The 15,051-nt window shown below is 46.9% G+C and overlaps 1 protein-coding gene across 2 annotated transcripts in view; it reads left to right on the top strand.

The window, feature by feature from the left end:
- The first annotated feature begins 5,944 nt into the window (after positions 1–5,944).
- The window catches only part of LOC125987931 (amyloid beta precursor protein binding family B member 2), a 32,665-nt gene continuing 23,558 nt past the window's right edge, over positions 5,945–15,051 (top strand). Inside the window, exons 1-2 of one of the 2 annotated variants that reach the window (XM_049752572.2) lie at positions 5,945–6,259; positions 13,319–14,568. In XM_049752572.2, the coding sequence (XP_049608529.1) occupies positions 13,341–14,568 (1,228 nt within the window). In that variant the 5' untranslated portion in view covers positions 5,945–6,259; positions 13,319–13,340. The remainder of the gene's footprint in view (positions 6,260–13,318; positions 14,569–15,051) is intronic. The other variant, XM_049752563.2, reaches the window with a different exon arrangement.

Genomic DNA, 15,051 nt, shown 5'->3' with positions numbered 1-15,051 from the left:
ACTGTAAACAAGGCTTAAATAGACGGAGGGAAAGGGATATGGCAACCCTAGCCGCAAACAGTCACACGACTCGAGCATCATCAAAATGCGCTGTGTTTCTGAAGACGATGTAAACACGTCGCGCGACGAGCAGCCCTACTCGCCCTTTCTTGTCAAACGGCAACAATAAGTTATCCTGTGAGAGCATTCAGGAATTTGAGAAGTTGTAGTGCTCTCAATGGCATTGAACCACAAATTGTCTTTTTGTCGTTTTATTTTGGCTTTGCACTCTTATGTCCCAAATAATACCTCAGTGTAGCATAGTGGTTTTTAACCTGGGTTCGATCGAACCCTAGGGGTTCGGTGAGTCGGTCTCAAGGGTTTGACAGCCTCCACTGAGGAGGTCCAAACAAACCTGATTTATTGTGTAAATTCTAATTTGCCAGTATGTAATTTGTTGTGAGTTCTTGCATTGTGCCAGTATGTAATTTGTTGTGAGTTCTTGCATTGTGTTGGTTTTGTTCTTTGAACAGGTGATGTTCATGCACGGCTCATTTTGTGCACCAGTAAAAAACATCTATGTCTTGAATTTAAAAAAAATATATTTTTCACTAACGAGGGGCTCGGTGAATGCGCATATGAGACTGGTGGGGTTTGGTACCTCCAACAAGGTTAAGAACCACTGGTCTAGCACCCAGAGCAGATTGTTTGTGTTTGACCATTGCAGACCACAGTCATGTTTTTGTTTCAAATATTTAAAGAAAAAGACAATTCAAGCATATTTTCCTGTATTTCAGATTGTAGGGTGATAGCAGCCCTAGTGTGAATGGAATCGGTGAGAACAAAGAGAAAATGTCAATATGCCAGAGGGTAACAGCACGCAGCAACCTTTTTTTTCATATTCGGGGAGGAAAAGAACTATGAACTTTTCATTTTTGGAATGATGAACTTAGTTCATAAATTTTCAATTCAATTAGTTCATTTTAAAAGTTATCTGAACTTTGAACTAGTTTATGTTGAAAATGAACTTTCCCAACACCGGTAGTATTCATATTTGTGAATGTTTTTTATATTTGTTTTCATGCTTTTATTCTGGGATGAGGAAAATGTGAAGTGCCTTTGGATAGGTCTCAAGTGTTGTCCTATTTGTCACAACATGTTGTGCATTAACAATTTTAAACCAAGTGGTTTATGACATATTACATATTATGTGTGTGTGTTTATGACGCAGGGCGTGTGATGACTCAGTGCAGTAGTGTTGGAGTAGTTGGCCTGTAGTTTGTGCATGCTGCATGCTGCCTTTGCTTGCCACTTTTCTTCTTTCAGCTACCGCCACCGGCTAGCCCTCTGTTTCCGGGGGTGAAAAGAGGAGCCGAGTGCATAAGCCTCCTCAGCCGGTCCACCGCCTCTCCATTGCCAAGACTTGCACACGCCTCCTCGTGGCCACACACGGTAACTGGCACCTTGCGGTCCCAGGCTAAGTTGTGCAGGATCTCGGAGCAGCAGTGGGCCCCAGAGATGTGGCATGTAGGCCCACCGGTGTGTGGACATGCCCTACTGCCCATCAACCACTGTCCCGGCTGTGGGTAAACAGCTCCAGCTATGGGTAAATAGTGAAGACCTCAACGGTGAACCAGGCGGAGGATGATGGCTGACCTAAGGGGTGGCGTCACAACGGCTGGGAAGGCGGATGAAGGCTGCAGCAGAAAATGGTCACCAGTTGTCTTGGTCTCCTTGCAACTGGACTCTGACCCTGATCTGTCAAGAACAGTGTGGTGACTGTCTGTGCACCAGTCTCCCCACTCCAAACAAAATCACGCACAGGCGTCTTTTTCAGGGAATCCACCTTACATCCCGGATTAAAGTCCTGTGGCGACCGGTAAATGGCAACGGGGGCAGGATTGTGAAGTCTGGAAGCCCCTAGTCACAAGTTGGCACATTAGGCGGTGGATGTTAGATGATTGTTGGGCTCTTGGACCGAGGCAGAAGAGCTCTTCGGTAGCTGCATCCACGACTGAGCAGCCCTTTTTAGGATCCACTCTGCTCACCCCTGCGGGGGAAAGGGCTAGAAAAGGTGCCCTAAACATAGCCTGCCTCAAACCTCCCGACTGGATTACCGCGTTCAGAGGGATCACCAATGTGCGGTCGAAAACATAGAAACATGAATTTTGGAGCATGGAATGTGCGCACACTAATGGACAGTGTAACCAGTGATAGGCCGGAGAGGAGAACCGCCATCATTGCCAGGGAACTGAGAAGATGCCGGATTGACATAGCTGCTCTTTCAGAAACCCGACGGGCAGAGGAAGGTCATCTGAAGGAGGAAAAGGGGGGATACACTTTCTTCTGGAAAGGAAAGGCCACAGATGAGCCTAGGATCCATGGGGTTGGTTTTGCCATCAAGAACCAACTGATCAGTCAGCTCTCTGAACTCCCTGTGGGAATCAGTGAGCACCTAATGACACTCCGTCTGGTGCTGGCCAACAACCAGACGGCAACAATTCTTAGTGCTTATGCACCTACCCTCATTTCCGATGAGGACAAAAAAGAGGCCTTCTATGCCTGTCTGGATGAGGTATTGTCAAAAATCCCCAAGGAGGACAAGATTATTATATTGGGAGATTTCAATGCCAGAGTGGGCCGTGACCACCACCTCTGGAAGGGCACCATTGGAAAGGAAGGCATTGGAAACATCAATTCCAACGGGGTTTTGCTTCTTAGCAAATGTGCTCAATACGACCTTATCATCACCAATACCATCTTTCCCCAGAAGAACAAACTCAAGGGCTCATAGAGACACCCTCGCTCTAAACAATGGCATCTTATTGACTATGTCAGAGTCAGGGATCAGCGCGACGTGAGCATCACAAAAGCTATGATGGATTCAGAGGCCTGCTGAACAGATCACCGCCTGATACGATCCACGATGTCCATCAGACTCAAGAGGAAGAGGAGACTGCAAAAGAAGCTGAGCCGGCAAAGACTAAACCTTGAGACCCTGAATAAAACTGCCGCCCTGCAGCTGTTTCGGCCTCTCTTGGAGAAAGCCTCATTCAGGAATACCCTGAGGACATTGAAGAACACTGGAGCCTGCTCAAGTCTTCCATCCTCGACACCTGCAGTGCCACTCTCGGGTACAAGGCCAGAAAGCATCAGGACTGGTTTGATGAGAACGACACAGAGATATTCATCTCCATGAAAAGGGAAACCTTTCGTGTCTGTCAAAATGACATCACCTGCACAGCAAAGAGACAGGCTCACTCCAGAGCCAAGGCTGACATCCAGAGCCGGGTGAGACTGATTAAAAACTCCTGGTGGACAGAAGGGGCACTGGAAATCCAGAGTTTGGCAGACTCTGGTGACACCAGAGGCTTTTTCAGTGCTACCAAGGCTGTCTACGGCCCAAGCCATCGCGGCCAAAACCCCCTGCGCTCTAAAGACGGGCAGGAGCTGTTGAAGGACAATGAGTCCATAAACAACCGGTGGAGAGAGCACTTTCAGGAACTCCTCAACCGTGACAGCACAACTCAGTCAGATTTTCTCAGTCACATCCCTCAGAGTCCCATCAGGGAAGACATGGGTGAACCTCCCACTTTAGCAGAGGTCCAAGATGCCATCAGGAGCCTGAAGAACAACAAGGCCTATGGGCCAGATGGGATCCCAGCTGAGGTCCTAAAGGAAGGTGAACTAGAGCTCCAGCGCCACCTCCATTCCCACTTTCTGAAGGTCTGGGAAAAAGAAGTACTCCCCTCGGAGCACAGGGATGCTCTGATAGTGACCATTTTCAAGAAAGGGGACAAAGCGGAATGTGGAAACTATAGGGGCATCTCGCTCCTTTCAACGGTTGGCAAAGTACTTGCTCGTGTTCTTGCCAACCGCCTACTGTCACTGTCTGAGGAAGTTCTCCCAGAATCGCAGTGCGGTTTTCGCCCAGCTAGAGGCACTGCAGACAAGATTTTTACAGCACGCCAACTCCAGGAGAAATGCCGTGAGCATAAACAGCCTTTGTTCATGGCTTTCATAGACCTGACAAAGGCCTTTGACTCGGTGGATCGCCAGGCCCTATGGAGCATCCTTCTGAGGTATGGTTGCCCGGATAAATACGTCAGAATACTGCGTTTATTACATGACGGAATGACAGCCACAGTGCTCAACAACAGCTCCTTAATTGAGCCTTTCACTGTAGAGACAGGGGTCAAACAGGGATGCATCATTGCACCCATCCTGTTCTCTGTCTTCATTGCCGCCATACTCCACCTCATCAACAAAGAACTACCACACGGAATCCCAATTTGGTACAGAACTGATGGCAGGCTCTTCAACCTTAACAGATTCAAAGCCAAAACCAAGATCAGAACCACCACGGTTGTAGAGCTCCGGTATGCAGACGATAATGCCATTGCAGCACACGCTGCAGAAGACCTCCAGGGCATCCTGAACTCCTTCGCTAAGGCATACAGAGCTCTGGGTCTGATCGTGAACATCAAGAAGACCCAGGTGCTACATCAACCCCCACCCAACCAGCCATCTACTCCGCCCATCATAAATGTGGACAACACTGCACTTGAATATGTTCACCACTTCCCCTACCTCGGCTGCCTTCTCTCCTCCAAAGCGGACATTGACTCTGAGGTCAACCGTCGCCTGAGCTGTGCCAGTGGAGCGTATGCCAGACTCCGGAAAAGAGTCTTTGAAGACAGAGACTTCTGGGCTGACACCAAGCTCCTGGTTTACAAAGCTGTGGTTCTCCCCACCTTACTTTATGGGGCAGAATCATGGACAACCTACAGCAGGCACCTAAGAGCTCTTGAACAACACCACCAGAGAACCTTGAGGAAAATACTCAGGCTCAAATGGGAGTACAGACGCACAAACATCAGCGTTCTGGAGGAAGCCAGGATACCGAGCATCACCACTTTAATAATGCAGCACCAACTCCGATGGACAGGACATCTCATCCGCATGGCTGACACCCGCCTCCCCAAACAGATGTTATACTACCAGCTGGAGAGAGGTCCGCGAGCCCCGGGCAGGCAAAAGAAACGTTTTAAGGACAACCTCAAGACCAATCTCAAGAAATTCCAAATAACATCACATGACTGGGAGCGCATCGCCTTGAACAGGAACTGCTGGAGGGCAGCGGTGCAAGAAGGTGCAGCACATCACGAAAAGGAACTCCGCCGTGTCGCAGAAACCAAACGACAACTCCGTAAGGAAAGACAAAAACAGGCTCCAGCACGACCACAACCCACCACCACTTTCCCCTGCCGACATTGCACAAAAATATGTGGATCCCGGATCAGCCTCTACGCCCACCTGCGGACCCACAAGTAGACGACCCTGAGAAAAAGACAGTCATACTCGTCCCGAGTGACCGCCGATGATGATGATATCATGCGATGCATCCAGACTGCTACTCTTTCTGGAAATAAGCATTTTAGGACTACTAGTACATGTATATACACAATAAAAATATGGATAAATAACACTCATGTAGCTGTCTGCTTGGAGTTAAAACACATCTAACTGTACAACTGTACTGAATAACGGCATACTATATGGAATCATCAAAAGTGTTTTCAAACGTAAACTCTCTAATATTTAAATTACTCTCAGAGGTATTCAACTCTTAGGCGTTGTTAGATTATATTTGCCCTTTGGCCAGGTACAGACATAGTCTGTAATTTAAATTTGCGATTTTACTTGGTCTGAGTGTAGTTTGGCACCTTTATACAGTTCCAAAAAGGTGCGCCTAATGATGTGGGCGGACGTCTTGACTTGCATCTTACCGGAAATTAGCTAGCAAGAAAAACTTGATAAAATATTAATACATATGGTAGTAGATCCAGCTTATGCAGGATGTAACGCATGCATGTCTTCCGGTGTGAGGTAGGACATAGATGATGAGTTACGTCATTACCTGATTTGCAAAAAACAAAAAAAAAACACCTGACTTATTCAATGGCGGCCACTCTCGACTCCCTCCTCCTGTGGTCGTCCACGGCTCTGATTGGCTGCCCCTTTTGCGGGGCTTGAGTAGCACCACAGCACAGCGCGGGACTTCGTGGCGCAGAGAGAAAGCGCAACCTGGCCACCCTGCCGAGCAGGATCAGCGATCTTGAGCCGGGAAGGGCTGGTGATGTGATCGAATGCGGGAGGCCATCTGCAGATAGGGGCGGACAGGCTCTTAAAAACACGTTGCGTGGCTGCAGGCACTGCTCACTTGTGTCGTATCGTGGGGGTGGAAGACACGCAAGACCGGTGGAGGCTGAGCTAAGAGGTAACTATGTTGTTGGTCTCGGGATGCGCACCATGCAAGTGGGTGGTGGATGCGCCGGATGTGGAACGATTTACTGCGTCTGTTCATCTATCGACAACATTGCGTCTTTTGATTTCATGATATGACGAGCTGTCGCTTCAATACCGCTCATTTCTGCTACTTGCAATGGGAGTTTGTGATGAGGAAGGCGGCGCGAGGCGAAGAGATGGAAAACACTCCACCCATGACATCATTGACTCTCTCCAGCTGATTAGTCTCCGCTACCCGGACACTCATCTGTTGCGTTTACAACATTGTGACTTGTGAAAATTGGGTCTGCTGCTACGAGAAGACCTTTGAATGTTCACCCAGATTTTAATGTGGACTGATGGTCAGTGTGAACTCTCTAAGGCGGTTGGTTGCATTTCAAGATCGCTTGTTTGACCGTCGGATGTACATATTGGCAGTACCTTGAATGAGAGAAGATCATGTTTGAAAAACAGACCTGTTTTTTTTTAATTTTACATCTATTTAAGAAAAAAGTTAATCAAATATCATAATTCAATGTGTCCAACAGCAGCTGAATTATAATCGGTATATATTCTTTAACAACATCATTTATTTGGTATTGTGAAGTTTGCTGTGTTTGCCGCAGATGCTCAAGCTATTGCTAAATACATTATTTAAAATTAAATAGTTAATTATTGACTGCAAACAATCAGGAATACAAAAACTAAGATAAGACTTACCTTTGGTCTACCCATCGGCGGAGCAATTAGCTTAATGATGTCATGTCTGCTGAGTCACATTGCTCACTTTTTTCTTCCTTGGATGGCTAAAGAATTAATAACAGGACCATGTTTGCATTGAGAGACACAACTTGCAATTTGAAATAGCTGAACCTAAATGCAGTGTGTGCAATGTTTAACTATAGCAAGGAAGACATAACAACAGAGTCCAAAATAATACACAGCATGATACGAAATGTTGAAATGAGGTAATCGATTTGCTGCAAAAAGACAGCAAAACGTATCCGAAAGCACGTACTGCATATTAGCTTATATTAAAGGCGACATCATCAGTGTGTTGCACATGCCGCAGAAGAAAAATAAGGAGCAACCCAATGCCGCTTTTATGCTCATACTTGTTGCTTGCTTCCTGTATGAATGACCTCTCCCTGGAGGGTTTGTGGGGGCAGTGGCTTAGCTATTACAGCCGACTGTCCAGCAAAATGCCTCGTCATCCTCTTCACTTCCTCCTCTAATAACTGTTCTCCTCCCCTCTCCATTCCACTTTGTTGGACTTAATTAAGTCATGCATTGTTTAGGGGAAAGCGAGTACATACGTACTATATGAGGTGAGTTTTAACACAGGCCGATAAAGCCTTTTACTGCTATAATCAGTTGTGTTGGGTAAGCAAAGATATATTTTATTCAATAATGTACATATAAAATGAATAAATTGACTACTCATGTTAGAAGTCAACTTCATGTAGTACATCTTAGCGATAACTACGTGCAAAATTTGGGCTGGCACAGTGTCTGAGTGTTTAGTACCATCTGTCTCAAGGTTCTAATGTTGCAGGCTTGAGTCTAGGCTCTGACCTACCTTTTTGTTGGTTCAATGAAGATATTCGATAATCCTTAGGTATGAATGTAAGTGGTTGGTGGTCTATATGTGCTCTGTGATTGGCCGGCAACTAGTTCAGGGTTTAGTTCAGACAGCGGGGATAGACTGCAGCTCAGTTGCCACCCTCATAAAGATAGGCAGGTAGATAAACTGGATTAATGGAAGAGCAAAATTGTCAGAATTCTAAAAAATTGGGCCCGGACGCTTAATCTGAAATCCAATATTAGCTCTTTTAAAAGCACGTTTTACAAATTTTTCTTCCTTACTTATAAACCCATTACAGCACCCCCAAATCAGCAAAAAAAACCCCGACCAATTATTGATGAGTTTTTGCTCTGTTGTAATGTTTAATACTAAAGGAGAAAGCACTGTAAAACAATAAAATTCATATGATAATTTGTGGTAATGAACAAAAAAATTTTTCATTACAAATATTTGTAATCAATTATCTTACATTTTAATTGATTATCAGAATTTTATTCTCTCAAATATCAAAATCGGCATCAGCCTAAAATCCATATCAGTTGGGCCCGAGACAAAAACACCATTAAATTAAAAAAGTAAAAAGAACAACAAAGTTATCCTGCATTTGACAACAGCACTACTTCAGGGCGGGCCCATTCAGGAGATTTACAAATCCCGACGAGTTGTTGCAGTTTCCAGAGAAGTTTGCAGTTGTGTTGTCGATATGCACCAATTCCAGTCGACAATTGGGGACTACTAGCCACCAGCTATTAAGGGGCTCCGTGCTGAGAATTCCTTGTCATTGCTAAAGCAGTGCCATTGTTTTGTTATTGATACGGGCCAAGGGCCAAGCAGTCTCTCTGGGCCCCCTTCAACTTGGGGCCCCTAGGCAAATGCCTGACCTTTTGTCTCACTAAAACATGGGATAAGTATGATGTGTTTGTTGCCACACAAGCGATGCATGATAGACGAAAAGCTAGCTGACTCACTGATCTGACTGAATGATTCAATGCAGGTACCTGTTGTGTGTCTAAGTGCACATTCAGCACAAACACAATGTTGTTGTCTGGTTCCATGGCCAGCCAACAAGATGGGAGGGAGGAGGGCCCCGCATAGACAAAGTGCACACTTTAAGAATTGTTAGCTCTTTGACCTCTCTGCTTGTTCAATTCCCAAGATGTTGTCTTGCTCTAAAATCTGCAGTGTGTGTGTTTTCCATGCTTCTAGAATGTCTGAAATGACATAACTGCAGTAGCTGTGTGTGAATGTAGTCGTCTTTCCATGGCCATATGCAGTCACATGACATTAGATAGGCAGATTAATGACACCCTTACTTGTGAGTTTAATTTGTTCTGTGACCAAGCACACATTTACTTGTCTGTTTTTTTTTTTTAACCATTTCAGTATTTAATAGTTTGCCCCGCCCTTGCGTGAGTCGTCACCTTATCGTGGTGGATGGGATTGTGTGCTCCTATGATCCTTGGAGCCATGTTGTCGGGGGCTTCATGCCCCTGGTAGGGTCACCCATGGCAAACGGGTCCGAGGTGAGGGGCCAGACAAAGCACGGCTCACAGAAGCCCCTTATGATGACTAAAATAAATGGACTTCGTTTTCCCTCGCCCGGACGCGGGTCACCGGGGCCCCCCTCTGGAGCCAGGCCTGGAGGCGGGGCTCGAAGGCGAGCCTCTGGCGGCTGGGCCTTCGCCCATGGGGCCCGGCAGGGCACAGCTCGAAAAGGAAACGTGGGTCCCCCTTCCCATGGGCTCAGCACCTGTGGGAGGGGCCAAAGGGGTCGGGTGCAGTGTGAGCTGGGTGGCGGCCAAAGGCAGGGACCTTGGCGGTCTGATCCCCGGCTGCAGAAGCTGGCTCTTGGGACATGGAATGTCACCTCTCTGGCTGGAAAGGAGCCCAAGCTGGTGTGCGAGACACGCCTCTACAACATTGCGTGGACATCGGGGACAGTACCTCTGGATTGGCAGACTCGGGTGGTGGTTCGCCTCTTTAAGAAGGGGGACCAGAGGGTGTGTTCCAATTACAGGAGAATCACACTCCTCAGACTCCCCGGTAAGGTCTATTCAGGGGTGCTGGAGAGGAGGGTCCGTCGGGAGGTCGAACCTCGGATTCAGGAGGAGCAGTGTGGCTTTCGTCCTGGCCGAGCGACCAGCTCTACACCCTCAGCAGGATCCTCGAGGGTGCGTGGGAGTTCGCCCAACCAGTCCACATGTGTTTCGTGGACTTGGAGAAGGCGTTCGATCATGTCCCTCGGGAGGTTCTGTGGAGGGTGCTTCGGGAGTACGGGGTGCCGAGCCAACTGATAAGGGCGGTTCGGTCCCTGTATCACCGATGCCAGAGTTTGGTCCGCATTTCCGGCAGTAAGTCGGATTCGTTCCCAGTGAGGGTTGGACTCCGCCAAGGCTGCCCTTTGTCACCGATTCTCTTCATAACGTTTATGGACAGAATTTCTAGGCGCAGCCGAGGCATTGAGGGGGTCTGGTTTGGGGACCTCAGCATCGCGTCTCTGCTTTTTGCAGACGACGTGGTGCTGTTGGCTTCTTCAGGCCGTGATCTCCAGCTCTCCCTGGAGCGGTTCGCAGCCGAGTGTGAAGCGGTCGGGATGAGGGTCAGCACCTCCAAATCCGAGTCCATGGTCCTCGATCGGAAAAGGGTGGAATGCCCTCTCCGGATCGGGGATGAGATCCTGCCCCAAGTGGAGGAGTTTAAGTATCTTGGGGTCTTGTTCACGAGTGAGGGGAGGATGGAGCGTGAGATCAACAGGCGGATCGGGGCAGCGTCGGCAGTAATGCGGACTCTGTACCGGTCTGTTGTGGTAAAGAGAGAGTTGAGCCAAAAGGCAAAGCTCTCAATTTACCGGTCGATTTACGCTCCTACCCTCACCTATGGTCACGAGCTATGGGTCGTGACCGAAAGAACGAGAACCCGGATACAAGCGGCCGAAATGAGTTTTCTCCGCAGGATGTCCGGGCTCTCCCTTAGAGATAGGGTGAGAAGCTCGGTCATCCGGGAGAGACTCGAAGTAGAGTCGCTACTCCTCCACGTTGAGAGGAGCCCGATGAGGTGGCTCGGGCATCTCATCCGGATGCCTCCCTGGGGAGGTGTTCCGGGCATGTCCCACCGGTAGGAGACCCCGGGGACGACCCAGGACGCGCTGGAGAGACTATGTCTCACAGCTGGCCTGGGAACGCCTTGGGGTCCCCCAGGATGAGCTGGATGAAGTGGCTGGGGAGAGGGAAGTCTGTGAGTCCCTCCTGAAGCTACTGCCCCCGCGACCTGACCCCGGATAAGCGGAAGAAGATGGATGGATGGATAGTTTGCCCCGTTAAATCAAGTTTTACCATTTTAGCATTTAATAGTTTGCCCCGACCAAGTTGGGCCACAAGTAGCAAAAATATGCATAAAATTGATGCATATTAAAATGCATTTTGGAAAAACACCTCGATACATATTTAATATAATATTCAATATACACAAAAAATGTGAGGTCCACAGTAAAGATGAATATAAAAACAATGAAAAATAATTCAAGCAAACGTAAGAAAGCTGCTCCATGCTTCTTACATATGTTTTCATAAGGTATTTAACGATACACTACTAAAAGTGAATCGGTGACTGGAGCTCTCCTTTTTCAGCTCGTGTGTAACTTAAATTTTGGTTCAAAAAAGTTAGGGTTATGCATGTCGCAGTATGGGTGTGCCTGCTCTTAGCGCCAGTATAACTCGACACTTTACTTGGCAAACCACTCAATCATGGATTGCCGTCTGTCCATCTGCCACCTGTTTGGTACACGGCACGCATATTTGAGTGTTCCCATTGCAATTTTACCTTTTTTTGTGCTGAGCTTGCTCAAAACAAAACTGTTATTGCTTTACTGTTATCTGGTGACATCTCAGTGCCAAGGAAACTGTTTTAAGTTAATTGAGAGCATCATTTTGGCTAAAGTAGTACTTTGCCACCATCTTGTGGCATCTATAGAGAATTGCAACCCATTTTTGGGTTTTTCTTTGGCGGGACTAGGTCACCATGCCCCCATGGGTTGAATGCTCTCTCATGCAGATGATTTGATGTCTTAACACCTCAACATCGAAAGCGCATCTAAAAGGGCTTTGAGGCTGGAGAAAAAAACTCAAATGACGCACGTGTGTTGATAAAAGCAACTCACTGCATCAACTTTACCTGAGAGAGATTTATGGTCAATGGAAGCAGATGAAAGAAATTTAAAGCATCCATCTTGGTTGAGATCAGCATGTGAAAAAGCAGTTCTATTCAAGAGTATGCATAGAGACTGGAGAACTGCAACACCACATTCAGAACAGTGGTCTCCTACAATTGCTCATATGTGTAATATTCTATAAGCATTGCAATGCACGGCTTGTTAATTAGTCATCTTAATAGATAAAGTCAGGTCTGAGGTTCAAATCCAGGCTGGGATGAAGTACACGTTACTAAAGAAGCAGGTGGACATTTCACATAAAAGTGTTCTCTTTCTGGTCTGATCATACAAAATCAAGACCAAACAATAAGTCATAAAAAAACCTTTACCAACCATCCTCTTTATGTAACAACTTGCCTCCCTCCACCAATCTGACAAAGCGTGTCACAGTTTGACTGTTTAACAGCAGACTGAGGAGTTCTCCTGAGAATCATAAAAACATCCCTGAAAATAATTGGACTTCCCCAGCCCCCTAGCTGGTTGATGCCTTACAGATCACTCCGCCTCTGCAGATCTAGAAGTGTTGTATTGTATAAGTGGTGGGCAACACAACAAATTCAATATGTGTTCCATGGAATTGTGCTCATTTTTCCCGACAGTCTATTGTCTTGCTTTCAGATTTCAGTCTGTTCGTATGTATTGCCAAGTCAAACTGATCTGCCCAGGGTCTCCAAAATCAATAGTGTTAGCCATTAGCAATGGGATTGGTTCTTTGACCAATTAGATTTCAAATCTGAATGTCATTATGTTTTCATTTGCTGATTGTTTGGTCAGCGCTTATTACTTATCGTATCACTTTTTAACTATTTTAGTAATTGTAGTGTAACATTTTCATCATCATTCTTCACTCAAATTTATAAAATTTCACGCAAAATCCCCAAAGATATTAACCTCCCGTTCCACATTTTTCACCGATTCAAATAATTCCAACTGCAAAGTATTCAGCACATGAATGTCATTTCATGAACCATTTTGCCAAATTCTCACATGCTCACCATAAAATTCCCCAAATTAGTAGCAATATGTTTAGGTTGACATCCCTTTTCCACAATTCTTGACTGAATCCAACCATTCCAACTTGAAGTCACAAATTCTATCCATCCATTCATTTTCAACAATCTAGTTGATTCTGAAGCATTTAATTTCATTTCTTCTCATCAGCATTCACTCACAACCTGTTCAGAAATTGTACCTTCTGGTAATCTATCTATAGCATGTGTGTGACTATTAAGTCCCCTTTGTTGGTCCTCTCCCAACAGGTCAGCGCGATTCCAGTCAGCCATGATGTCAGTACAAACCCCTCCTCTCTCACGCTCTGGCTCCTCGCCCTCCAATGTGGGTCTGGCCAACCGCAGCGGCCCATCCGCCACACCTCCCACCTCGCTCAGCCTGCGCTCCTCTTACAACCAGCTTCTCGGACGTGACGTCATCAAGGAGTCCGCTGGCTCAGAAGGTTCGGCCACCTTGCCCAAGAGCCGCCAGCGATACTCAATGACAAGCATGCGTAGTGTGGTGGGCACAAGTGATAACTTGTCATCTAAGAATCAAACTGCTAGCAGGGGCAGGGGCCTTCCCACTAAGTCCTCATCCAGTTCTGCCCTATACTCCTCTTCCTCCTCCTCATCACTCTTCAATACAGCTAACCCTAAACTAGCCAAGAATGGGGCCAACATGCAGAGACGTGCTGAAAGTCAGCAGCTGGAGCTGAGCAGAGCAAATACAGAGGGCAAAATCCACAATGTCCCCACAGACAACATCAACTCTAACTGGGCCGAGTTTGAGAAAGACAACTCCCAGCTGCCCCCCTTCCGAAGACGGACAAAAAGCTTCTTGGAGTACCACGACAAGGTTTGGGACCTGAGCTGGGGAAACAAGGAGAACGACAAGCAGCTGTCTTTGACGGAGAAAGAGCAGGTCAGCCCGGCCAAAGAGAGAGACAGTCAGAAGGAAGAGAAGCCCAGCGGCAAATGCTCCTGTCAGGAGGACAAAGAAGAGGCGGTGCCACTAGTGGAGGAAGAGGATGAAGAGGAGGATGACAAATCACCAACTGCAAGACAGCCTCTCTTACCTGTAGTGGTGGAAGCACCGCTTTGCTCTTCCTCTTCTTCATCCACTAATAGCCCAGAGTGGGTACCGGAAATCCATCAGGCTGCAGCCCACATCAGAGAGGAGCACTGCATCCAGGTTCAGGGAAGTCCGAGAAGTCCCGCAAAGCCTCAGAGGAGCTCCCAGCCCAGGGTGATCAAAGTAGAACTACACCCCAACAATGAAAACCAGTTCCTGCAACAGTACCCACCATCCTCCCCGAAGCAGCCCAGGTCCAGTGAGAGAAACACCCCTACAAGGAATCGGGCGGCCCTTATCCTGCCTGATCCCCAACCAGAGCTTGGGCTCCCCAAAGTGAGTTTAAGAATGGATCTGACACCCGAAACCCCATCGGAGGATGAAGACTCCAGCTGGACCACTCTTTCCCAGGAGTCACCCTCTCCTCAAAGTCCACAGGAGACAGGTTCGTTAACATCGGGTTTGTCTTTAATACAAGGGGGTCCTCACATATTTCCTCCAGGGGCTGCATACAGAAAAATCAAAGGATGGAAGAGCAATTTGACATTCTTCAACTTTATTTTAAAACACTGCTATGTCACGGCTTCTGTTAAAGGTGATATATCAAATAGTTGGTCAGGAATTGAGGGGGGGCTTCCCATGCTCCACTTGAATAGAATAGAAACATTTGCTTCAAATTAAAGTCATAATTATTGTTTTAATCTTTCTTCACAGGCATAGTACAAACATATTCAAATGCTTATTCGATCCTGCTTGTTTGGAGTGCCCACTCCTCCCTTTGCATACAACATCTTTATAAATCCTTGCTCAGCGTAACCTTTAATTGCCACTTCATTACATCCTTCTTCAATCACAGTCTACGCCTCCTTCCAGCTCTCTCATAAAAATGGATCTTTCTGGAAATGTACCAAAAGCCCCACCTTAGGCA

The sequence above is a fragment of the Syngnathus scovelli genome, chromosome 1 (genome assembly GCF_024217435.2).
Source record: "Syngnathus scovelli strain Florida chromosome 1, RoL_Ssco_1.2, whole genome shotgun sequence".
In the NCBI taxonomy this organism is placed as follows: Eukaryota; Metazoa; Chordata; class Actinopteri; order Syngnathiformes; family Syngnathidae; genus Syngnathus; species Syngnathus scovelli.
The sequence above is the reverse complement of the archived record's forward strand: the minus strand, read 5'-3'. Positions and strand labels throughout refer to the sequence as shown.